Here is a 27,897-nt window from a genome sequence, read left to right as displayed (position 1 = left end):
CAACTGGTCTAACTGCCATGTCTATTTACAATATTTGATTACCATAATGTCTGTTTACATTGCCATAATGCCGGTTTAAACTATCTGATCACCATTATGTGCTGCATCAGATGTATTATTTTCCTTAATGTATAAGCTGGCTTTAGTAATTCACAAATATACTCTTTGCAAAAATTCAAATATCCCAACATACACAAGACAATGAACCTAAAAGAAGCACACAAAACGCAAATTTGGTGGCACTGAAATTTATTTTATTAACAAGCAGTCATGATACTCAAGAAATTTCAAATAAATCCCAGGAAATAATTCATAAATATTCTCTAATATAATTAAGTGGTACATAAAATACAATGCATATATTTTTCATTGCTTTATTGTTGAGAGGCAGAATTTTTTTATAACTTGGGATTTGCATAATGCAATAAGTGTTAATTTGCATATTTAATAAACACACCTTTCCAACAACTTTCACTTACATGATTAAACATAAAACTTCTTTCTTTAACTGAAAAGAATTAATGTAACAACCATTTCATATAAACCACTCATACTGACAAGCCACAATAAACATTGTGCTTATTAAGTCACCAACCATTACTTTTCTTTTCAAATATAACAGTTCACATATCTGAATACTGGCATATGGTGCATACAAGTAAACAAAACAACACCAACAACATTTATATCACAAAATTTACTATGAGTTTTGAAGCTGCACCTGTAATTTCAATGGTTGTACTACAATGATTTGTTGGTTATAATGATATATTGCCCTGCTTGCTTGATCACGTAAAATCCATTGGAAGATTTCACATTTTGAAAGTATCATATATACTCACTTGTAAGTTGGATCCAATTGAAAATAAATACAGACCATGATCTGCTGGTGCATTTTGCAACTGCAAAATGCACCAGCAGATCAGGATCTATTGTCGTTGTTCTCCTGATTCGTCTAAACAAACTGCACAGATGCAGATCTGCTGGTACATTATAGGATGGCAAATCTAAGTGTGCAGTTTGCAGTTAGATCTCACCTGTAGGCGAACATATGCGGTATCTTCCAAATAATATTAAATATATCGAATAAATGATTTAAATTGTTCCCAAAATGTATTCATTCTCTGCAATGCTCATCAAAAGATGGTCCTGGGTATCATTTCTGGACCAAATTTCATTGGAGTACTGCAAAAATGCAATGCATAGATTTTATTTATCATCTAGTCTTTTTTTGTTTTAATTTGTTCAGAGCTCACTCTTCATTTGCTTCTGAGACATAATCCAAAGAAGACATGATATAAAAGAATTACAAGCAAATCATATTGTAATGGAGAATAAATATGGCACATCTTTCTGCACTATACAGCTAAATATGGACAATTTCATGTAATAGATTTTGCTGCAAGTTGCTAGAAATTATGATTTTAAAATTCACAGGTATGTCAAGAATATATAGGTACTTAATTCTAGTTCAAGGAAACAACCGAATTTTAAATAAAACATGGTATCATGATCATGCCATCTTATTAAAACGTTTTTAAAATGGCGTTTCTCCCTTACTACTACTATAAACATTACTTATTGATCAGAAATATGACTTTATTTTCCATACCAAGCTGAATACTAGAACAAACTTGAAAACTGTTAGCACCAACTTATGACAAAGCCATCACAAGGCCACTCATTAAAGCAAGAAACTGCATGTTAGTTTTTTTTTAAAATAGCGTTATTTCATTTTGCCTTAAAATATATTTTAAGCATGTGCATCTTCATGACTTTTCTATCAAACATAAATAATGTGACTGCCTTCATCCTGGTTTGTTTATAGTTAGAAACAAAGACTATCATAAAGAAAACAAGCAATAACCTTACCAAGGAAAGATTTGGTAAGAAATTATTCTGAAAGTACTGAATATCTTAAAAGTGATGATAAGAAATACCGCAACAAAAAAGACACCATGGGGGAAAAAAGGGATTCATACTTCTAATGTACTGTTTCTTTAAACCGACAGGAGGAAGAGTTACAATTTATATCAAGCCACAACACAAACAAAACAAATCCATTTTACAATGTAGTATCAACACTAACCTGGCCCTATCACAGCACATGTATTATATTTTTTATTCATCAGTTAATATGACATGTATGAGGTTACATTAGATCGGACATGTGCAACTCCTTAACATCTTGAACATACCCAACTTTTACTGAATATCTGTTGAATGAAACTATCCTCTAATCTTCATGCATATTCCAAACATCTAAACATACACATATGTTCAATGAAATACATTTTTCGAATATGAGAATAATGGAATTTCTTTGGATCATTGGGACATAATAAGGGACATGCCATTTGCATAAATGTATATATTAATGATACATATGAACTATGAAGAAGAAGAAAAAAAACCAATTTCCTGAATAACTCTACCATATCTCGATGTCTATAACAAAAGCATTTAAGAGTGGTATGGACGGTGCATCTGTGAGTAAATGACTATAAATAACTGCATCAGCTTAGCTTGGAGTTGTTGCATGGTGTGTACAGCAACACACTTAGAATGAACTAGAAACATCTTGTTCTCATGCTGTTTTTTTGTTTTAGTTCTTCAATCTACCCTCCATCCCCTGATTAACTCCACTCTTTTTTGCTTTACCACCAGCAGAATGAATTTCACTTCATCAACTATGGTCCACATCTGCAGTTACCCCAACCCTTACATTTCAAGGTATGCTTCAATAAATAAAAGATGTACAAAAAAAGCCACTATAATTGTAACAATGCATGCACATATACACATACAGCTGGAAGAGACCCAGTTTGCATTGAAAAGCTTTGTTATTACATCCCTAGAATCATTTCAATCATATTCAAATACCACATAACAGGTACTTCTCTGAGATCTCTAAATAACTGAAATGATCTCACTGCTTAAAATTCTTACAAAAAGATAACTGTTTATCCAATATATATATATATATATATATATATATATATATATATATATATATATATATATATATATATATATATATATATACACACACACACACACAAACAGGTGATGCTCGATTTATGTCATAGATGTATTCCTGAGGTTGTGGCAGAAATTGAAAGTAAGTTCTTGGGCAAATTAAACTTCCAAGTTTTAAAGTAATGATTATTTAGGCATAATTTTCAAAGAAATTAATATATAAAATACTTCACTGGAAACAATAATAAATCATACAAAAAACTTATAAAAGACTAGATTTGATCTGAAATGTACTTAAGGCTGGCTGAGGTTTGGTAGGCTCTCCACTTGATGTTGAAGGTTCAGATGAGGTGGAGGCTTGAGTGTTGGTAATTCTTTTGCCACATTCAAATCTTGTAAGCACTTCCACTTTAATATCTAAGGAAAGAAACCTTTCAGCCTTCTTTTATTTAGAAATCATTTCAATAAAACACAGAACAATAATTAAAAATCACATAGATGACTTTTTAAACACAATAAAAAAAACATGAGTGATGAGAACGCTGTTACCACAGTAACGACCAAAAGAGCGCACTATGTTCTCTCGGTCAGTGATGTATGTGAACTGCAGCATGTGGTGCCAGCAATGGTGTTAAACCAACACAGTGGCGAAATCTGTTATTTCTTCCTTATAAATGGTGTTAAAATGAATGAATGTAAATCAAGCATAACCTATATGTATGTGTGTGTGTGTGTGTATATATATATATATATATATATATATATATATATATATATATATATATATATATATATATATATATATATATATATATATAAGCATGCACCTGAATAGGATCAACATTCCAAGTGTTTAAGTTAACATATACTTTTCTAATGACTGGCAAAAAAATGTGTAGTTGTTCTCTTTAATTAAAATCAAAGTATTGAAATACATTTATGCTTAGTAATAACTAGTAACTTTGCATTACCAGAAGATGTATTTATACACAACACAGTGAAATATCTACTGTATCAAACAATTTTTAACAAATTTTATCTTTACTTATGTAATACATCCAGCACTATTACCTTCATTTTGAAAGTTGTCATTTTTACATACATAATACAGCCAGTACTTTAACCTTGATTCAAAAGGTTTCATTTTGACATACATACATAATACATCCAGCACAATTACCTTCATTTTTGAAGTTTTCACTGTTATATATATTACCTTGGTTTGAAAGTTTTCATCTTTACATACATAATAAGTCCAGTATTATTACCTTGGTTTGAAAGTTTTCATCTTTACATACATAATAAATCCAGTATTATTACCATGGTTTGAAAGTTTTCATCTTTACATACATAATACATCCAGTATTATTACCTTGGTTTGAAAGTTTTCATCTTTACATACATAATACATCCAGTATTATTACCTTGGTTTCATCTTTACATACATAATACATCCAGTATTATTACCTTGGTTTGATAATAATATAATGATAATAAACATAGATAATACATTTAGTCAAGTCAAACTGCAAACAACAAGGATCCTGATCTGCTATAGCATAATAATCTGCAGACCAGGGTATATGTTGTTTGTTCTACTGATTACTCCTAACAAACTGCACAGACCCACATCTGCCTGCACATTATGTAATGGCAGATCTGGATCTGTACAGTTTTCAGTTGGACTTGTCCATATGCAAATATATATGGTACATACATGCCTCCATCTATCCTGTCCTTTTTTCTTTTGAACCTGTGATAACTTCAAATGTGAATGGGATTGGGGGGAGGGCTTTTTGGCCCATTTTCACAATGATCTCAGAAGAATTCACTTCCAAAGGGGACAAGTCAGTCCTACACATAAATAAAAGATATCTGTACAATGCTATATAAAAGTAATTTCTGCTGGAAACATGATAGAAATACAATATCAGTCATATTTACTGTCAAGCTGTGTCGACTTCATGGCACATGTATCAAGAATTACACAAATTACCCAGCCCATGTGTGGTTCATGGCAACTGTATTGGTTACAAAATGATCCAGCACATGTGTAATTCATTGCAATCGTACTGAGGGTTTAAAAAAATGACCCAGCCCATGTAAATTTCATTGTAACTGTATCAAGGATAACAAAAAATGACTGCCCACATATGGTACAAAGAAAATAAATACTGTCAAGATATAATTCTGTACATTAATCATTTCATATAAGTAATAATCCAATTGACTCTGCTGATGTGTACATAAAGTTTTTAACCAATAACACAAATTACACAAATCTGAGTCAAGCAATACATGTACTCTGTCATGGCAACACAACATACAAATGGTCGATTTTTCAATTCAGTAATTTTTTACTACTTTATGAACCACATAACTGATGCATTTTAAAATTCTGCTACATGAAAAAAAACAAACATTAAAAATCATCTTCACTGAATCAACTGTGAAGCATGTTACACCCTTTTGGTCAAGCACAGCCATTTTTAGCTAGAAAGTAAAAACCATAACACTGAGCTTGATCAAAGATGTGGATAGATGTACAAACATGTAAACAGATGCCGAATTAACTTCTGCCAAGGCAGGCTTGACAAAACTTCTCCTTAGAATGCCATCGTATCCTTAGCTTAGAGTCGCTGCATTTGGCTGAGGAGAAAGAAAGGCATCCATGTCCCTTTTTATTCTAAAAAGTTCTGACAATCAGATGATCTAATATTCACTGATATTCTTAAGTTAGTTAAGATCAAAGTGACTAAAAAAAATGAATGGTCATACAATCTTAGCTCAATCTGTCAGCAAGCAAATGCTTAAGGAATATTTCCACTCTAAAAGTAATGCCATGACATAAACGCATAATGGTGCATCACAAGTCATTTGGTTTATGAAATATTGTCAAACTGCAGCCAAATCTTAACACATTTCTATCACTTCAACCTTGACCCCTAGTTAAAATGGGCAAGGAAGTATGTCATTTAATAACCTGTCAAGCTTCATGATGACTCATGACTAACATGAAAAGAATAAATGAAGGAGTTTACGAACTATACGCATGTTAAAATCTAAAACAAAAACACTGGCAAACTATTGAAAATAATGCTTCCAGATAATGTCGGCCCAACAAAACTGGGGATAACTTCTTTGAATTCAAATCAGACAGACTCTAACTCTTTAAATGCTGATGAGTCTAACTTTTTTTTCCAACTTGTACAGAACATACAGTCTAGTCATTTATACAAGGGCATACAAAGTATAATGACAATATCTCAAAAGGCTCGGGAGAAATTCAGTTTAAAAAAAAACAACTGATGTTCGGATTTACAAGCTGATTGCAGAATAACCCTCCAAACTTCACTTTACTGGTGTATAACAACTTTACACCTGTTCGACAGGACTGTAAATACACATATGATATACTATGATACCATACCAACTACACCAACTGTGTTACTGACCCATATTATATACAATTTAATTATGTTTGCATAGATATATGTAGAACATTGACATGCATTTCTTAATAAATTCTGTGCATGTGGAAAAAAGCATCAACAAATATTTTCAACAACCTGCAACACAAAAAGTGTGCGTGTGTGTGTGTGTGTGTATGAGAGTTGGATTTTTAACGTAGCTTTAACAATTTTTTAGTCATATCGCTATGATGTCTGCAGTGTGGCAGTTTATAGTGTTGCCTAGTACTGGGGCATCATGTCGCAGACATGTAGCATGATGTCCCATCCAGTCACATTATCCTGACACTAGGCTGACCAGTCCTAACACTAACCTCTTAATGCTGAGCGCCAAGTGAGGCAGCTGTTAGTACCATTTTTGTAAGTCTTTGGTATGACTCGGCTGGGGATCGAACCCATGACCTCCCACATCCGAGGCAGACGCTCTAACACAAGGCCACCAGAGTGGTCGAAACACAAAAAGTACCATTCGATATAAAGCATATTCTTATGAATGAAACTTTATTGTCTGAATATCTTGAGTCTGAATATTGGGCAAGTCTGACAAAAGATTTAATTAAATTCAGAAGACTGAATGAAACTCAGATAGAAGAACCAACACAAACTTTTGAATTCCACAAGCCTGAGAAACAAGTTATTGAATCTTACATAAGTGAGCAACACGGCAGTTTTTTTTCTTCAAATCTAGATCACAAGAACATCTTTCAAGTACAGCAAATACATAAATGAAACAAAAACAAATAGAGGTACAAGACTAGAATTAGGTCAATGGCATACACCCATAATTCCATGCTATGCCATTAGGGTTACAGCCTGGCCAATGTTTCAACAATGCATGTGAGTATTGTCTTTTCATGTAAAGATTGTGTAAATATGAATGGGGCGTGGTTGGGGTTTCTAAAGTATAAACAAATGGCAAGTCCTCAGGGCCTGTGTTGGATGCATATGTTTATTATGTTGTCATGACCATGACAGATACAGATGGTTACTAGGTTGAGATATGAACAGTATCAAGATTATGACCTAGGAGCAAGTCCCCTAATCTAGGCACATGCCCCTGGACCTGTATTAGATGAACATCTAAATTTCCGTCTCTTCCTAACATGTATACATGCTTATTTGGTGGGGATCTCAACCGTTTCCAGCTGCAAGTCCCAAACACCAGGGGTACAACCCAAGATCTGTAATGGATGCATGTCTGGTTTCATCTATTCATCTCTTTCAAACCTATATATGGTTATGGAATAAGGATCTCAACTGTTACCAAGTTATGACCCAGAAGCAAGTCCCCTAATTCAGGGTCATGACCGATGGTCTGCATTTTGTTGTATTTCTGATTTTTTCTCCTAATGTTGTTTAAATGTATGTAATTACAGGATATGATCTCAACAGTCTAAATGATAATTGGGGACAGCATTCCCATGTATCTCCTCTGAGACAATACCCATGGGTGTAATAACAAAACCCATGAAATATGTTTTGTCCCTAGCCCCGATGATGACACATGCCAGCTTGACAAGCTCAACCTACACTTCAGAAATTATTAAAGATCTTTACCCCTCCACCCCCCACAGGAATCATCAAAATTCTTAAATCGCTGTGCAGATATACAGAACACCCCTAATTATATCCCAGAGTTTAAAATCTGTATCTTCGGTGGTGTGGTTGTTGCTGTTATAGGGTTTAATGCCATTTTTCAGCAGAAGATAGGCTATACATGGCGGCCAGTATAAATGGTGGAGGAAGAAAACCCGGAAAGAACCACCGGCCCATGAGAAGCTACCAGCAAGCTTTCTCACATTCCCACATTGGCCGAGCCTGAGACTTGAACCCACACAGGCAGAGGTGAGATGGCAGTGATCCATAATGGTGAGACCTTTAGACCACTTGGCCACTTAGGGCCCCCCGGTGGTGTAGTAGGAGGTACACTATATTGCAAACAGACAGAGGTACCGATGGGCATAACAACCATAAACTCACCTTTTATTTTAAAAAGATAGATATTTTTTTTTAAAATTAGATTTCACCTAATAAATCTTTTATACTCTGACCATTAAATTTACAATTCAGACACAAAGTAATATTTGTTACCTTTATAAATGCAGACTTGGTGGTATGGTACACATATTTTTGAACCTTTCTAAACATTTCCTAATTAAGCCATCACAAGCTGTAAAGACTGTATCAAGCTTGGGAAGTCATGACATGTGAAGTAAATCATCATGTCATCATAATGCCATTTCAATTCAAAACAAATTTTGTTTATAAATGAAAAATAATGAAAACAAATGGAAAAGAAGAATCCTCAATAAAACAATACTTGCATTTAAGTTGGATCCAACAAACTGTACAGACCCTAATCTGCCATTGCAAAATGCACCTAAAGATCTGGGTCTATGCAATTTGTTAGAAGTAATCAGTAGAATAAACAACTTACTCCTTGATTTGCAGACACTTTATGTGATGGCAAATCAGGGTGTACACTATATGCAGTTTTACTTGTAAGCGAATATATATGTTACTTTGTAATGTATATTACAAGGATTTAAAAAATCCTGTTATCAACTGGACCTTTAATCTTGGGATGGCTTAATTAAATATGCTCTAAACACATCATCTTGAATGATTAGGTTTATATTATTAATGAAGCCAATACATGTCTTCATATCTGTATAATTGCACTTTTTTTAAAAACAATGTACAGGCAAATTTAATATCAAGAGAAGAAACCAGTGGATATTTAAAGATATAAGCACAATCACATGTTTAACATAGATAGATTTTTTAAAATATTTATTTACATCTTTTTTTCATTTATATAAATTCTTACAATTAAGAATTACTAAGGAGAAAAAAACTGTAAAATAAAAGTAGACTGTAAACAGTACATCAAGAAAAGGGACAGAAAAAGACAGGATAACAACATTTCAGTCACACTGTTGAAAGATTGTTCTGTTTTGTAAATAAATGAAATACTGAGAATAGTGATGGTTTGAAAGGTTGAAATGATACTATTTATATACGATTAAAAAAATAATGTTATTCATGGTCTTTGTTACTATTCTACATATACTGCTCTAAATATGTCATTAGAGAATTCTGATATCGTTTCAAACATTATCTGTGGAGTTATTGTGGTGAACTGCTTTTAAAAGTTTGACTAGTGTTTGAAATCTTACCATCAGTAGAAAGATGTCCATTGTTGCTACTTACTATTCTGTCCAATCATTTACCTAAATTTGAGTTGCTTCCCATCACAAATGCCATATTCCTGAAAGGCCAGTTGATCTATACTTTGTTAGAAACTTTTATACAATCATACAGTTTGTTCCTATTATTAGTAATACAAACTATATTTGGTGTAAGAGAATGGACACTCTGCCACAGGCATGCTGAGATTTCAATTTCTCCAAACCAAACATCAGAGTACATTTATTTACAATATATACCAGGATTAAAAAAGATGTACACTGACATTAATACTGTTGTAAACTTTGGACGAGGTTGCAACTGAGATGATGTTTAGTCTTGTAATAAAATGCATACAACATCATGCATTTGTTCAAATGGCAGGAAATAAAACAGAAACAGAACTATGTTCTGGTTTTCATTGTTTTTGATACATTTGCCTTATCATTAAAAAGTTGTCGAATCAAAATAACTTGTACTAATGCTACAGAGATCATCACAAAAACCTGAATACCAGAAAACCAGTTAACATACTCAAAATTTCCTTCTTGTATATTGCGATCTCTTGCTTCAAACAACTTTAAAGCATTTTGCAACTGCATTGTCTTGTCCAGGTTAGCCTTCATATTGTTTATTATTTTCTGAAAGAGAAAAAGAATTGCTTAAAAGTGAAAGAAATCAAGCCATACAAAAAAAGATAATAAGACTATCTAAATATCCCATAATATTGCTGTCTTCTGATGGAACAATGTATAGAAGAAAAAAAGTAGTAATAATGTACTTTACAAAAGTTTTGATACCATGCTAATTTATGTGGTGGATTGTCCCTTAGACAATAAAAGGGATTCTATATGGGGTTTTTTATATATAGGATATAGGTAAACTTAGGGATTACAAAAGAGTTTTTAAAATTAAAATCCATCTAACTTCAAGACTGCTTCACTGACCCCCTATTTTTAAGTTCAATCACTAACTTCACAAATCTAATATAAAACCCAGATCCAGATTAAACACAGACGAGCTGATTGTCAGAATTTTACTCCAACAATCTTATTTCCATAATTTATGTTTTAATTCTATAAATCTGTATTTTAAGAGTCATTTTCATAAGACTTACGGCAAAATCATAAGAGTTGGCAGGTCTGAAATGGTTTCTGCACAATGATTTTAGTTCTCGACCATGCACCTTCATCAAAATTTGTGGAGGGCTTATTTATTTTGGTAAGAAGGAAGCCTACTGATTTTAGAGTAAAAAAAAGTCAAGGTTAATGAGACAAAGAAGAAAAATGACCATAAAAGCCTAATAAGAAAATTAGTTACTGGCATACCTGAAAATCTTCAACTTTCATGTCCACAAGATCTCCGAGTTCTTCTTTGGCACCAGCCCATTCCCCATCATTATCATCTTCATCCTCGTCATCCTCATCTGTTAAAAGTTCTAGGAACACTAACTTGCTGGAGAAATGGCTGAACGTGTTGTCAAGACATATTTTATAGTCTCCCAATAACTTCACTTGTATTCTACAAAGAACAAGAACAATACAATAAAATTTTGATCCAGAATTTTTGCTAATTTTGTTTAGACTCTGATAAATATGAAGACTGGTGATCACTTATTCAGAACCAATGAATACAAAATGCCTATAATATTAATGGAAAATCATTTTGTCATACATGGCAATGTTGCCCTGACTTTTTGGTTTGGACCTTTTTGATCTCACTTGTGTGTTTCATTTTTGATGGATTTTTATATTAGGCAAGTGTACTCAACATGAAATTTGTGCATAAAAACTGTCCCCTGCACTCTAATATTAAAGAAAGTGTTTAGATAGCTTCATTTAATTCAAGATTCTCATCAAACTTTTAACTGATTTCAGTATTTCCAGCTTCCATCACATTCCAGCCAACTGAAATGTAGGCCAACGGAACTTGAAAACATGTCCATTTGCTTGTGTGAGAATCTGAATTTACTAGAAAAAGATATCAGAGTAAGTAAAGTCTGACATTATGACTTTGATTTGAAGAAAAATGCCAATATGGACTGCCAAGTGTGTTAGATATTCCTGAAATTTTGACTTATCGTTCCACTGTTAATTGACATCGGAACATGCTGCACAGCGTCGTTATATGGGCATTAAGACCTCGACCCGCAAAACATAAATATTAGAGTCAAGGTCTTACACTGCAGAACTAGAGAAATATCATACCTGAAACAACTGTTACACAATTTATAAACTGGTATAGTAAGATCAATCTTAATATGGTAAGAATGTCCAAAGTCACGTGGGTCATGTATACGAATTTACTCATAGTTATGTCAGCTTGAATTCAGTGACAGGTAAGAAAATAATCTTAACAATCTCTGAGTCAACAAGCACAGCACATGTGACAGGCTGTTCCTTTGGTCAGCATAATGAATAGGGATGAACCTACACATCCACAAATCCCAAATACTGACAAATATTATGATTAAAAATGTAAATCAGCATTCATAATCATATTATCATGTCTACATGAGAAAATATGTGTGTGTGTGTTTTTAATTTTTAACATCACTTTAAAACATTTCCAGTCATATCGCTATGAAGTCAGCAGTGTGGCAGTTTAAAGTGATCTCTAGCAATGGGACATCATGTCGCAGACATGTAACACCATGTCCCACCCAGTCACATTATCATGACACCAGGCCGACTAGTCCTAACACTAACCTCTTAATACTAACAGCCAAGTGAGGCAGCTACTAATAACATTTTTTTTATAAGTCTTTGGTATGACTCGGCCGGGGTTCTAAATCAGATCCAATGCAGATGCTTTAACCACTTAAATGGTCCTTAAGAAAATTTGAGACTGACTTAGACTGCAAGATTGAAAGGACAGACCATGACAGAGTATCATGAAATAAAAGACTGACAGATGAATGAAACTGTAGGGATGCATGCAAAAGAAGTATGCAGCAAATGTTAATGCTAAACTGAGGTGCTGATGTATTTACTGTTGTGAGTTTGCAGAGCTATTGTTGCTATGGGTTTAATACCATTTTTTAGCAAATGGTAGGCTATATATGTCGGCATGTATATTGGGTGGAAGAACCTGGGAGAACCCTTGGAAGAACCACTGACCCACAGAAGCTACTGGCAAGCTTTCTCACATGCCTGCATTGGCTAAGCATGAGACTGGAACCCACATGGACACACACACATAATGGCATGTCAGCACAATACAGGTATAGAGCGCTGATTACAAGGTAAGTTCTAAAATGTCAAAACTGTAAAATTTAAGAAACTTCACATATAGCAAGAAAATGGCAGAGAGTTGGGGAGAGCTAAAACTTATTTTATCTATGGGACACAGTTTTACGTGCAAAATAACCTATCCATCTGATATGAATACATCCTCCTACAGCATAAAGAACTGTCAATGAGACAAAGTCCACTCATGCACCTAACACACCCATGCAAGAAAAGTCATGTTTTACAAAATGAAGATTACACCAGGACATCAGACAGGGTGGAAGGAGGACATTCAGCAATAGTGATGGGTAAGTACTGCATAGATACTCTGAAGGGGAGGGTGTAAGGCTATCTAATCCCTGAGAGTTCAGTCCCTCCTTCTGGAGGGGCCTCATGTGTCTCCAAAGATCTTGGTCCTGTAATCTCCTGGGACCTGGGAGTGCTTGTCTGACCTGATGAGGCAATTATCTTGCAGGGAGACAACTGAGTTTCTACAAGACAGAGACCTGAAAAACTGAAGAGTAGAGGGCAGAGATGTTTCCTCTGCATTCAGTATGTGCATCTGAAATCTGCTACATTCCATAATTTACAAAATACACAACTATTATATCTTTGGCACTTTGAACAAGTGAGGCATTCTGAGTGAATGCCCCAAATGCTCTTCTTGTAGCCATATTTCCTCAGAGACAGTCTCAACATTGTTCTCTGAAATATATTCTGAATAGTCTAGCCATCAATATATGTATAATAAGGATTTTTTCTGTCACAGCTAAGTGATTACCATCATATATCCACCATTTTTAACAACCCTCTATATAGACACTAGTAGGGCATGATTGCCTCAGGAGATTATCGACTAATGTTGGTCAACAACCCAGACCTTTGCCAAAGGTACGCAGTCTTCAACTTATTTTCTTCACAGGTTTCTTTAGTACCCAAAGTGCATGCCATCAACAATGTTCAGTTAAAGAAACAAAGCCATTTTCTGAGTCATAACTGCATTTACCCTTTAATGTCTGACCTAAAAATGAATAGGCCTCTTCCTTACCTAAACCCTCCATAAACTTCCGTCAAAGGTATCTGGTCTAGAGGTAAAGCTATTATCCCAAAACTCTATTTCTTCTTTCAGTGACAAGGCCTTGACAAATCAACGTTCTTCAACCTTACTCAGAGTGTAAGCCATCCACAAAGTTTAGTCCTGGCCTGTGATTAAAACTAAAGTTATGATGAAAAATGATTTTGAGTCATTCAGCTGCAGTGACACAAGACTTACATTTTTACCCCAAAATCAATAGGTTGTATCCCATGTAAAAGCCATCCACACAGTCTGGTGCCGGTTTGTATGCAGTACTAATGTTACTGTGCAAAAACCATTTTTCTTTTAGTGAAGTCACGGTAACTCAGTTGGTAGAACATCAGACTCATAATCTGAGGGTTGCAGGAATGATACACACCCAGGCCAGCCTGGGTAAGCTGCCATAGTGAAGGGCACTTAACTCCCATTTCCTTAGCATAATATAGCCAATAATGTGTTAAAAGTGCTATTAAAATCAACAAAACCAAATCAGCTTTCAGTCCCATTGACTTTCACCTTGACCTCAAAATGAATAACCTTCTTCCTTAACCCAAATGTAAGCCATCGACACAGCTCTGACCAGGTCTTCGTGTAGAACTTGTGTTACTGTACAGAAACCATATTTCTTCTTTCAGTGACAGTGATTGTGATCTTTGATCTTTTGACCCAATAACTGAAAGACCTCTTCCTTACCCCAAGCGAATGTAGTGTGATTAAGGGTAAGTCAGCACAATGGTTGCTGTATGGTACAAATAAAAGGTAAAATCTGTAAAATGTCAAAATGAAGAAATGCAAAATACTTCAGGAAGATAAATGCTTGCAAAAAATGTAAACATAAAGTACAATAAGAAATAATATAAGATAAAACACCTAGAGCATGACATAAATTTCTCTTTCAGTGACAACACTGTATTTCTGACCCGTTAGGTGTGATCGGTCTGGCCTGTTGGGTCTTTCTGTTGACTTTGGGGTGAAGTGGGGACCAGTGATATACTAATTAAAGTCATATTGTGATCTACTGTTTATATCCAATATACAAACTAGTTCTGTCCACCTCTCCAAATTCTATACTAATCATCATCTACATTGCTTCTCATTATATTTGTCCACTCAGCATATCTATCTATCTATCACTCCATATGTCTATTAGGTATCCTTTCTCTTAACGGTCCATCTTGTATATCTCTGTCTGGTTCTTATTTACAACTACATCTTATCTCAGCTGTCCCTTTTTCTTTCTCTCTTTCTGCTTTGCATCCTTCTGCCTTCCACTTTCGAGCCCACAATATATCTTGTATCTATCTATATCGTAATCCCACACCCTTTCCCCCCATACAGAATATGATTGGACAAAAATTACCAGATGAATGACAGCTGCCTTCCCCCCAGATCATACCATAACTAAATGGTGCTGAAACATCAGGAATATGACCCAGTTATCCAGATATGTCAAAGCCTTCCTGAAACCCAAAAATCTTACTTGCTATTGATGTGTTCTCATGCCCAACTTAACATTAATTTCTATGATGCTGACCTAGTTACCCAGATTTATCACTGCTTCCCTCACATCTGTCTATGAAATTCCATAATTCACACACCCAGCATATTACTAGTTAGAAACCTGATATTGGTACTGCTATATATTTTACTTTTTCCCACACTAAAATCCCTTTTGTCATATGTACAGTGGAACCCCACTATAATGCGATAATTATGGTCCAAAATATTGGATCGCGTTAATATCGGGGTCATGTTAATGCGGAGTTTTACAGTATTTTACTTTTTTCAGAGAACAACTCATTGGCATATATACGTGTATAGATGTTTAATGTATATCATGAATAGGGTATCAACACTGTTTACTATCGTGTCATTGTGCCATGCAGTTAATCTATAATGGATGTAATTCCATTGAAAAATTGCACACAAATTTACAATATTCAATAATTTTTTCCCAGATCATTGTGTCTGAATTCAATGTCTAATATACAGCATGAACAGAGTATCAACACCGTTTACTTACCGTCTGATATGGTACCATGGGAGCATGCAATTAATCAGTAATATATATAATTCAATTGCAAAAATTGCATACATATTTAAACTATTCAATAATTTTGTCACACATCATTATGTGTCTGAATTCAATGGGAAAAATTAACAGCAAAATTAGGTTAAGAAAGACCTAGCACATGTACGGTTCATTACGTTCCAGGGTCTATGAATGGTGTCTGTACAAATTTAATACTGCTAACATTTTCTCAAATGCGTTTCTGTGTAAATTTATCCATTGCAAATTTCCAATAATTAACGCTTGTATGCCTATTTGTTTGAATGACTACAGAATAATTAACAATCAACACATGCTTTCAGTATGCATATAACTTTTACTTCAGATTCTGTGAATATCAAAAGAAACGTGTGAAAACTACTATACTAATCATTGCGCAAAGTGCAGAGAATGACAAGCATCTGTGAACTTGCTTTTCAATAACAATAAAATATTTTCAAAAAAAATAGGAAACAACGAGTTCATAAAGAAACACCATACCCATGTAAAACCCGAGAACTAAGTGCAGTAGGCCTGCAATGGTCACAAGTCACTTTTATAAATTTGTGTAAGCTGAACGCATGTAAAATTACATACCCGTTCAATATCCAGCTAATAAAGCGGACATTATTTACTGCTCAATTGATTGCATCTAATAACACTGCCAAGCCCAGCAAACATGTTAGCGGCTAACGGTTTTTTATATTTATTAAATTGTGAGAATATCTTATCAACCACTGCATTGTCTGCTGCTTGGTTGTGTATGCAGTTAAAGAAGAAACGTGTCGGCTATTGTTTGAGCAACGATTGTATACTGAATTAAGTGAGGGCAATCACAAGGGCGACTTACTGGCTTTACTCATGGACCAGTAATAAGTAACATTTCCGATAGTGTTTTTTTTTTACATAACACTTCAAGAACCTGGTGATATTATTAAATTTCATAAGCTACGCCATGACTGTATTGCATTAAAATTCATACGCGACCTCTTCCCCAAAATGATAATAAACGTTTTACAGACTATTTCTCGTACTTTAAAAATATATTTTTTCCCCCTACAAGAAAAATGCACATACATGTATTTAAAATTTCAGGAACCATGCCACAATCATATTAAATTCGAATTCATACACGATCTCTTCCCCATAATGATAATAACATTTTTATACACTATTTCATGTAGTTTGATCAAAAAATATTTTTTTTTTAATGTGGGAATGAATATAGGAAATTTCGGGAGCCACACCACGACTGCGTTATATCTGAATTCGCGTTATAGCGAGACACGTTATAGCGGGGGTTGCACTGTACTAAGAATCCCTCTGGTCACATATTCATTCAGATATTTCTATTACCTGTGCACATTATCTGACTTTTTATTCTCGGCAACAAGCATTCTTCCATCAGGTGCCTGAATGTAGAAACTGATGTCTAAGTCACCTCCATCTATGACCTACAACACAAAAAAAGAAAACCAAATTTGAAATAGTTCTGTATCTCAGAGAACAAGTTTTACAATCACATTTTTTATTCTCCGTTTTTAGATTATTCACAAAGTAATGTATGATACAAATAATTTTAATAAAATTGTAATACTGTCAACACAATTTACAAATTTATTAAGTCCAAAGTAATATGAGTTGCAGGTCCTAGAACCAGAAATTATCAATACCAAAAGCCTAATTAAAAGGGCATCTTGCTTTGATGCAGATTTTAGGTTTTAAATTGTGCCGACTGTACAGACCCTTTTTTTAAATTAGTAACTCAATTTATTATAAAATATAGTCTTGAAATGGTGTACAATGGCAAATATATACATTCAAAGACAAATTTTCCTTTAATCATAACGTGATAAGTATTTTACCATACTTATATGAAGTCATTATCGCTATGCATTTTACAAAGTTTTACCAACAATCCTCCTAAACCACCTGTTGGAAATTAACAAATCTCTGCTTATGTGGTCCATATGGTGACCATCTGCAAGACATGTCATACCTGTAGCCCTCATATGGGGTCCTCTTGAGGGGGGTAAAAGGTCAAATTTACAACAATTTAAATTTGGTATGACATTTTCATAAATGTTCTGACTAAATGTCACACATGTACCTACAGCGTGAAGATGAAACATTTATGTGACACATATTGCAATATGGCTCCTGGGTCACACTTGATAAGGTTTGAGTTGGGTGCAAAATGGTGTGAAACGCATGTCAATTTGAAATGGTGAGCCACCGCAGTTGTTCCAGTTAATATCATTATTATTACTTTGTTATTTTCATCATCATCATTATTATTATTATTGGCTGTATGGGAGGATATTTGGTATCTCCTGCCTATCCATGTATTCATCTGTGTGTAAGCCTATCTAGTCCTAAACTCCTGGGTGGAAATCTACCAAACTTAACACAAGTTGCCCATTTGAGAACCGTCTGCAACTTGAAAGAGGGATATAATTTTTGGGTTCCTACCCTCCAATCCTTGGGAGAGGGTCCAGAGTCAAAATGTACAAGAATTGCAACTAAAGTACCAATTTGAATATTTCTTGACCAAATTTTATACATAAATTCGTAGCAGAATGAGGCATTACCCAGATGTTTAATAACTCACACTTTGCTGATTAGGAGCGATTTTCCCAGTCAGTCATGATATCATGCTAAAGCATCATATTCATATATGCATTACTTATCTTATTCAGTCAAAGACAACTATTTTGAGGAAAGAAACAAACATATATGTGGTAGAAAATTTTAAATATCATATTTAAAATAACCAAGATTGCCAATTCACTGAAAACAATTACCATAAAATAACAATGTACGCAATTTTCCCACGTGAAGCATATCTGTTATGGGTACTTTTTCACATTATCAGGCTTTAATGTAAAACCCTTTTCATTTTACCTCTGTCATTGCGCAAGTACTACCATGTACAAAGGAGTCATTGAGCATAACATTTTCATCATTTTAAAGTTTAGTCTTGGATATATCATGCATTTTAGGTCAGTGTCCTTTGCTGTATAGTCATTTTGCAAAACCTTAAAATTTCCATCTACGGGAACAGAATTAGTTCTTTGTACCTAATGGCAACAAATACATGTTCTTTCTCACCAATTTTATTGGCCAATTAAGTTGATTTTGTTTTCAACAAAAAATTATTTTTTTCACTTCTAGCACCAATTTTTCACTTCTAGTACCAATTTTTCAACACACTGTGTTAAAAAAAGTATCTTTAAGGCTATATAATGCAACTGGGAGCAGCTGTCAATAACACTTTTCAAAAAATTCTACTGTCATAAAATGGAATACATAAATGTATGAGTAACACTTTCTGACTTTTGAAAGCTGAATAAATGATTGTAATTATTATAGGTAAGGATAAAAAATGTATAGCATTCAGAATAAAGACAGTTGATCAATAATGCATTTTTCTCTGTATGTCAAACAGGGTACAAATACTTGGAAAAACCTGACTGCTAAAAGAGGTTACACGATCATTATATGTTAGGTTTGGTATCTTGCTTCTGTAACTTTGCCATTATTATTTGACCATCTTTTCTAATTTTTCCCTATATCACCCATTTTTTTCGATTGTTGGCCTGATTTTATTACAAGTGGAAATCACTCTGCCTTAGGTAAAATTATGCAAATGGTTAAGAAAACAGCTTCCTTTTATAACGAACAGCATTTTTATCCCCGAGATTTAAATAATGCCAAAAAAGGACAACTTGGTTTCTCAAAGGTTGTGAAAACTGAAGTGTACATTTGCCAGAGATTCCCTCTTAGGAAGAAAGGCAAATGCTACAAATATTATGTAAGCACATTCAATGTTGTTAATTTGTTGAATTGCACAAATTTCATGAGATTATCTCCCTTTGTTAGAGTCCTGTTGAAATGTGTGTCATAATTCATTTAGTTTAAGCCATACACTATACACACACATAGCAGCCAAAATACTTCTTTTGTAAAAGCTGGTTTTAGTTAATATACAGTCTATTATTTTCAAGGTATTGAACAAGCCTATGTGAAATGAACTATTAAAATCCAAGATTATTTTACAAGGTACAGAACCAGAATATGTGTATGGGAATATTAAATACCATATTAATAAGAATTAAGGTCTTGGAGGCCAAAAACAAATGTGTATTTCTGGCAGGCTGACTGTCCCCATTTTTCATTGCCAATCAAGGCACTATTTTTTTTACCAATGGTGTAAAAACAAAAACATATTTTTAAAAATCATCCCAAAATTGGTTTGCTCATCTAACTGAGCAAGTTTAGAGAAGGACTTCAAGTGCTTAGTACATAATATATACTAATCAGTATAATATGGTTTTTTAAAATTAAAAAAAAATACTTACCAACCCTAATTTTAAAACCAGCGCAATAGGAAACAATATTTTTGGGCCCAACTGGCTCAAAACAGTTACCCAAAAATTTAACATATTTATTTTGCAATAGCGATTAGATTAAAATTTTGCCTTTCGCTAGAGTCATACCAGGCAGTCAAAGACCTCTACATGAGGGTGTTCCTTGAATTGTCTCAGGCAATCAAATGCCTTTTCCTTTCTTATCCATTTATGAGATGCTATGTGGCCTACAACAGCTTTTTTCGAAGCTAATATGGATCAAGTTCAGATGGCTCCTAATGCACCTGCATTTGCAACCACAGATGCCACAGATGCTAACAATGCTGGAATAATTTTATGGTCACTGCAATGTTCTATTTTTTGACTAAGTCAAATCAGTCAATATGTGTTTGGGTCAACCACATGTGGATAACTCCTGTCAACTTTTCAAGAAAAAAGTTTCAATTTCAACCCATAATTGTTCTCATTGTGCTCTTTATTTCTGCAAGCTGCTATGGCCAACTTTGTTGTTGTTGTTGTTGTGGGGTTTAACGCCATTTTTCAGCACAAGATAGGCTATGCATGGCGGCCAGTATTAATGGTAGAGGAAGAACTCAGGAAAACCCCAGGAAGAACCACCGACCCACAAGAAGCTACTGGCAAGCTTTCTCACTTATCCACAATGGCCGAATCCTAGACTCGAACCCATGCAGACAGAGGTGAGATGGCAGTGAACTGTAATGGAGAGCGCTTTATACCACTCTGCCACTCAGGGCCCCATGGCCAACTTTAACTTCATGATAGGACATTATTATTGGAAAATGCAACAGGTTTTAATTACTATGTTACGAGTTTTCTTTATGTCTATCAAGGACCCTCATTTGACCACATACACCCTTTAACAAAAGACACTTACTGGACAAAATCAAAGCAATATATATTTAATTGGGAAAAGTGGGGCAATCAGCCAGATATGTAACACATCTATGAAAGTACATGTCAACCATGTACTATGTAAACTGTTCCCATGAAAAGTAATAAATTGGGTAAAATGTAAGAAAGTAATGATGGGAAATATGCAGGCTGGTGTCAATTACTTGATGATGGATCATGCATGACCCTAGTGTGTAATATTCAAGTGTAACTTGATTGTCATGAAAGTAGAACCTCTTCATTGGGATCCTGATGAATGTTTAACCTGAGAGAAACTTAAGACTGACCTAACTTATCAATTATCAATGCACTATGGGCTTGGTTATCAACCCGGGTTGAAATGCCAAGAACATGTTTTGGTGTGCCAAGACCACACTGTCTTGCTCCAGTCTGAGGTGTGCAAGACAAATGAAAAAAAAAAATCATTCTGTGGTCAGTGAGAGGATTAGTGCAGTAATACATAATGGTAATGCTGAAAACCCTACCAAAAGTTACAACTACATCATGCCAGATTAATACAACATAGTGTTTGGCACTAAAAATAACCTTGCAAATATCTCTGGAAAAAACAAATATATGACTGAGAGAGATTGCACATGAAAACATAAATGAGCCTCCATCAAGTTGTTGTCGTGGCTGTAAAAATCCAATCTTAAAATTGTTTGGGGCCAATTACAGCAATAATTGATCAATCTCCTATTTCCGATATTTGCATTGGTATTGGTATATGGTATAATTGGATGAGTCCTTACAAAACAAGCATGGCCATGTTAACCTTGTTACAATGCAACTCTGTCAACAATGTAATCATTATCATTGTCAACTTGCCCTCAATTTTCAAAAAGACCTCACATGAGAGAATATACAGATGTGTCCTGCAATTGTGATTTTATTTTTTTAATGGCCCAAAGTTCCTAGCTAGATAGTGAAATTCTTAGTGCTGCAATCTGCCCTCAAAGGCACACACATATCTCACATAGTATCAGCTATATCTTAGACTTTTGCTACTGTTCTTTTTATATTACTGGTTTCATCTAACTCCTTTTGCAAGAGAACTATAATCTGCTGCCCATTACCATATTTGGAATCACTAACTCAGATAAATGTTTCTGAGCAGCTTCATTGAGAATTTTATTAATCAGAGTTGGTACTGATGATTCTAATCATCAGAGCTGGTACTGTTGATGCTAATTATCAGAACTGGTACCGTTGATGCTAATTATCAGAACTGGTACTGTTGATGGTAATTATCAGAGCTGGTACTGTTGATGCTAATTATCAGAGCTGGTACTGTTGATGCTAATTATCAGAGCTGGTACTGTTGATGCTAATCATCAGAGCTGGTACTGTTGATGCTAATTATCAGAGCTGGTACTGTTGATGCTAATTATCAGAGCTGGTACTGTTGATTCTAATCATCAGAGCTGGTACTGTTGATGCTAATCATCAGAGTCAATCTCAAATCGACTGCACCACCTGTAATCCCAGAAAATTGAACAAATTCACAGCAATGTCTTTCTTGCTATAAACAACTTGTATTGCAGTTTTTTGCAACCGGTGCAGCCTTCAAGGTCAGGGCCATGAGCATGTCCAAATATGACTGTCATTATATTTAAACATCAGGTTGACCACTTGCACAGTTTTATTAAGGTCTCACTGCCTGTCCTGATCCACATGGGTAAATCTGTCAACCAACCATTATGACATGCAACAGGGTTGGCATCAATATCAGACCACCTGGCTCCACAGTTGGCGAAAAATTAAACAGTATGTTACACTCTTTGGGTCAACTAAGAACTGTCCTCAACAACGAATGTCTAATGTTATCTATATATTGTAAAGATTCAATCAAGATGACATATGAAAATTTTACAATCTTTGCCAGTCATCAAAGAAATCCTTCATCAAGCCTCATCTCTGAATGAGTCCATGTTGTACATACCTGGGTTAAGTTTTTACCATGGCCCAAGTTTAGCCATCATATGGTAAGAACACCAACAAGATATTTGTGTCAAGACCCTGAACTGCCATGATCAGATGTAGTGATGTTAAAGCATCCTCAAGTGTGCAATCATCCCCCATTGTGATTGGCAAAGAAAAGCAACAAAATCTAGTATCAATGATAAGATTGTAATCATCAAGTTGACACTCTGGGTTGTGTTTGCTAAAACACAATGCATCACTGCACTGATTCTGCAAAAACAAAATCAGTGTCTTCAATACATTCATGCAACAGGTGAAATGTCCCCAGGCCCAAGATCAGTAGCTAGGCCTAGTTTTGATATCAATTACGTTGACAAACAAACTCTTGCCCATTCACAATCATTATGTTTTGATAGCTGATTGACCATTAACCCTTTTCCAAGTAAGGTAGCAACTATCAATTTCCTGCATGATATCATTTGATGATGAAACATACAAACATGTGTTTTAAGATCAGAATCAGTGATATGGATATATATTAACTGCCTCTTGTACACTATTTCGTTATAAAAAATTGTTTGAAACTGTAAGTGAATCAGTAGACCTTACAGGAAATAATGGCAGACTTCGCTAAGTCTGGGATGTAACAGTTTATTAGATTGTCTGTTTTCTTAAATCATTGGGCAAATATTTTCAGAAAAATATACAAATCATTGAAAGCAAAGACAAGGTATTATTTTATTAAAGACTTAACTTTAAACTGCAAATTATGTAGGTCAGAAATGTATAGAACAATGCTATGTTGTGGAATTTGCAAGATGCGCTTTAAGGTTTAAGCTATTTTCCCACTTGACACGTATTTGCGAAAATGCGGGGAAAAAAAACAGCAAATCATACACTATTTAACCATGGCCTAAAATTACTACAAGGACATAAACAAATAAATAAGCCACAAATTTGCAATCCTGTCAATGGACTGTTGTAATGAAGATATATTAAAGTGAGTGATTACATTACAAAAACCTCTCCATCTAAAAATAGATGCACTCATGTCTGTGTTGATTCTGTAGGAATGAAGGGACTGCAACTTCTGATGGTGGGACTCCTATTTTTATCAAAATGGAAGTCCTGGACTCCTAGTTCTAAAATCCTAGCAAGACCTCTGCTTAATATACTGCATGGTAAGAATGTCAAAAGTACAATTCACGTGGGTCATGTATGCAAATTTACTCGTTTTGAATTAAATATAAAATGCTTTTTAAAATTTAACACTGATTTTATTGAACCAGAGTCTATTCAATCCTGATTATAGAATGCTCTGCACTTTAAACAAGAAACTTCCAGCTGAAATTTATCTATCGCTATGATCTTTTACAATGGTGGTCATGTACTAAACTTGGGTCAAAATAAGAACTCATCGAGTGGAAGAGTCATAATCGAGGGTTGTACGAATCTGTGTATCAATATGCGTAGTTTTCATTGTGACATCACAGTGCACGACATCCAATACAGATTGTACTGGATCACACCTTTAGGTTCATTATGTCCAAAAATATCCATGTACTTTAACACTGATTTTGCTTTGTGCACCACTAGGGACGTCAAAATAATGTCCTTCCAAAGGAATATGGATGTACATGAATCCAAATGAAGTGAATACTTGCCACTTAAAGATATGTAGGATCAAATTCTAAAAAATGACACACATTACTGAAATAGTCTGTGTTGAATGCCTACATACATGACCAATGTGACTTGTACTATAAATCAGTCTGTAAAATGTCTGAAAAACCTGGTCCAAATCAGCCTGATGTACCCTTCCCTGCCTCAACTTCTCTCTCTCTCATTAACAACCACAGGGTTCATTACAAAGAAAATTAGGAGTAACTGTCCATGAATCAAGGGATGAGGGATGTAACCTGTGTTATATTGTTACAGGTTAATCCCCCCCATCCCTTGATTCATGGATGGATACTCCTAATTTTCTTTCTAACGAAGCCTAGTCCTACATGCAAGACCTCAACGCTGATATTTATGTTTTGGGCATCTGGTTCTGACAGTCTAACTAACGGTGCTGTGCAGCACATTTTGATAACGAAAGTCAAATTTTCAGAAATATCTCACACAACTGGCAACCAATAATGTAGCTTTTCTACAAAGTAGTCATAATGTTTTAGTCAGACTTTACTTACTCTGATGTATTTTCTGTAATAAATTCAAATTCTCACAAAAGAAATGGACCTGATTTCAAGTTTTGTTGGCCTTTATTTCAGTTGGCTGGAAGCGTTAAAAGCCAGGAATGCCGAAATTGGGTTAAGTTGAAATATTATTCCTTAATGAAATGAATAAAAATATATTATGCCTATTGGAACTGTAAGCAGCATTTCGTTTCATTCAGGAAACATACCCCCCACATGAACCTACTTCCGCATACCTTGACTACTGTTGCATTACAACAAATTCAAATGTATGTCAACAGAACATGAAAATGAGTCCATTTGCTAGTGTCAGATTTTGATTCCACCAGGATAAAAACAGTACAGTAAGTATAATAATTACAAATCAATTTGTGGATATGGGTAGTCCTACAACGTAAGACACATCACCCGATATTTTCGTTTTGGGGGGTGTGATGGGTCTTACTGCCTAACTAACAGCTGTGTAGCGTGTTTTGATGCCGACTAACAGTCTAACGAAAGTCAAATTTTCACACACAACTGGCAACCAATAAGCAATGTTTCATTTCGTTCAAGAAATATATCAACCACATGAACCTACTTAAACATACTTCGATTACCATCGCACTGAAACAAATTCAAATATATGTCAATGGAAAATGAAAATGCATCTATTTGCTAGTGTCATATTTTCATTCCGCCAGAATAAAGACAGCACAGTAAGTATACTAATTACGCATTAATTAGTGTTAGTGTCGATATAGGCAAAGGGTTTCGACATGAGCTTGAGAAAAAGAAGAAGAAAAAACAATAATCAGAAAGAAAAAAATCATACAGTGGCGAAAGTACCTTAGATTAAGCCACATGACCCATTCTGACATAGGACCCTCTCTATCATAATATATGAGAGAGAAGGTGCATAACTTCCAAATATTCGTTCCACCTATGCCCCTCGATTTCCTTCTGCTATTTCCGTCTTTAAAGGCACATGACCATACTATATGGCTTGTTTTACTCCTGAGATATTTTGCTATTCATTAAGCCATCATTGACTTTTTTTTGCGTTGTAACAAACTGCAGTTGCGGGCTCCAAAACGTGCGATTTTCGTGAATTTTGTCTCTTGGGATAAGTGTTTGCACATGCAAAAACTGGTGAAAAGAGCTACATGTACCATGTTTGCGGCTCTATGATGCATCCCTTCTTAAATTACAGAACAGTGGTAGATGCAAAAGTAAGTTTTTACTTTCCATTACGTCGATTCAACTTTAGGAATCATGTTCCAAGCAAGAATTAGACATTGTCTTTTTCACTGCAAGTACATCGTATTCATGCGACTCTATTTTCAAAATAGCTAAACTATGTGGCACACACGTCAATGCTGAAATATAATTGGCTCAAAAGGTTATACTTATTATCGCATGAGCTCAGACTTGTTGTTGTTGTTCTAGGGTTAACACCATTTTTCAGCACAAGATAGGCTATACATGGCAGCCAGTATAACTGGTGGAGGAAGAACCCTTGAAAACCCAGGGAAGAACCACCGACGCACGAGAAGCTACTGGCAGGCTTTCCCACATACCCACGCTAGCCGAGCCTTGAACTCGAACCCATGCAGACAGAGGTAAGATGGCAGTGATCCGTAACAGTGAGCGCTTTCGACCACTCGGCCACTTGGGGCCCCACTCAGACTTGTATCAACAGTAAAAATTCGCGAAAATCGCACGCTTTGGAGCCCATAACTTCAGTTTGGTACAACGCAGAAAATTCAATGATGGCTTGATGAATAGAAATATATTTCAGGAGTATAACAAGCCATATAGTATGGTCGTGTGCCTTTAAAGACGGAAATAGCAGAAGGAAATCGAGAGTCATGGGTGGAGCGAAGTATTTAGAAGTTACGTACCTTCTCTCATATATTATGAGGGTCCTATGACATTGTCAGAACGGGTCATGGGGGTAATCTAAGGTATTTTTGTCACTCTGTATGATTGTTTTCCTTCAAATTATTGTTGTTGTTTTTTCAACATCAAGCTCGCGTCGAGCACCTGTGGATATATGCGGCCTAGTGTGTGAGATATTCATGAAACTTTGACACTCATTCCAATGTCAACCGACATCGGAACACGCTATACAAGACCGTTATTTGGTTAGTAAGACGTAGCACTAAAACATAAATAACATGTGATATGTTGTACAATGTAGGACTATAACAAAGCCCTGTGTTAACAACCAAGTCCAAACCTCGGGTCAGATTCTGCTGATTTTCACTCTATTCACTACGGTAGGTACTTGACAAGCAGTAACGGAAAAGGGCGGTGTGTGAGGCATAGTACCTGATATTCCACTTCCAACTCAGTTTCTGACTTAAATGGTTGATAGAAACACTCCTGCTTCCCAGCACCCACATCTACCGTTAAATCTGTCTCCAATGCACTAATGTGCAAAACAAAAAACAGTAAAAACATACAGATTACACTCGAGACCTGCAGTATCCGTCGCATCGTGTAACGTACGGGTAGGA

At 35.0% G+C, this 27,897-nt stretch overlaps 1 protein-coding gene across 2 annotated transcripts; it reads right to left on the bottom strand.

Moving 5' to 3' along the window:
• Window positions 1-232: 232 nt before the first annotated feature.
• Window positions 233-27,897, bottom strand: LOC149785037 (transmembrane emp24 domain-containing protein 1-like). 2 transcript variants are annotated; one of them, XR_016425352.1, is made up of 5 exons: window positions 27,710-27,897; window positions 17,350-17,447; window positions 10,967-11,159; window positions 4,447-10,279; window positions 233-4,403 (listed from the first exon to the last, which is right to left on the bottom strand). XR_016425352.1 is itself a non-coding variant. In XM_089978743.1 (4 exons), the coding sequence occupies exons 1-4, from the start codon at window positions 27,875-27,877 to the stop codon at window positions 10,043-10,045; spliced, it is 696 nt and encodes a 231-aa protein (XP_089834869.1). In that variant the 5' UTR covers window positions 27,878-27,897; the 3' UTR covers window positions 233-10,042. The 2 variants fall into 2 exon arrangements, 1 of the variants encoding a protein (XP_089834869.1); XM_089978743.1 differs by having other exon boundaries at window positions 233-10,279.

This window comes from Sinohyriopsis cumingii, chromosome 13, assembly GCF_028554795.1.
Source record: "Sinohyriopsis cumingii isolate HCF-2022 chromosome 13, ASM2855479v2, whole genome shotgun sequence".
In the NCBI taxonomy this organism is placed as follows: Eukaryota; Metazoa; Mollusca; class Bivalvia; order Unionida; family Unionidae; genus Sinohyriopsis; species Sinohyriopsis cumingii.
This window is presented reverse-complemented; position numbering and strand designations above follow the sequence as displayed.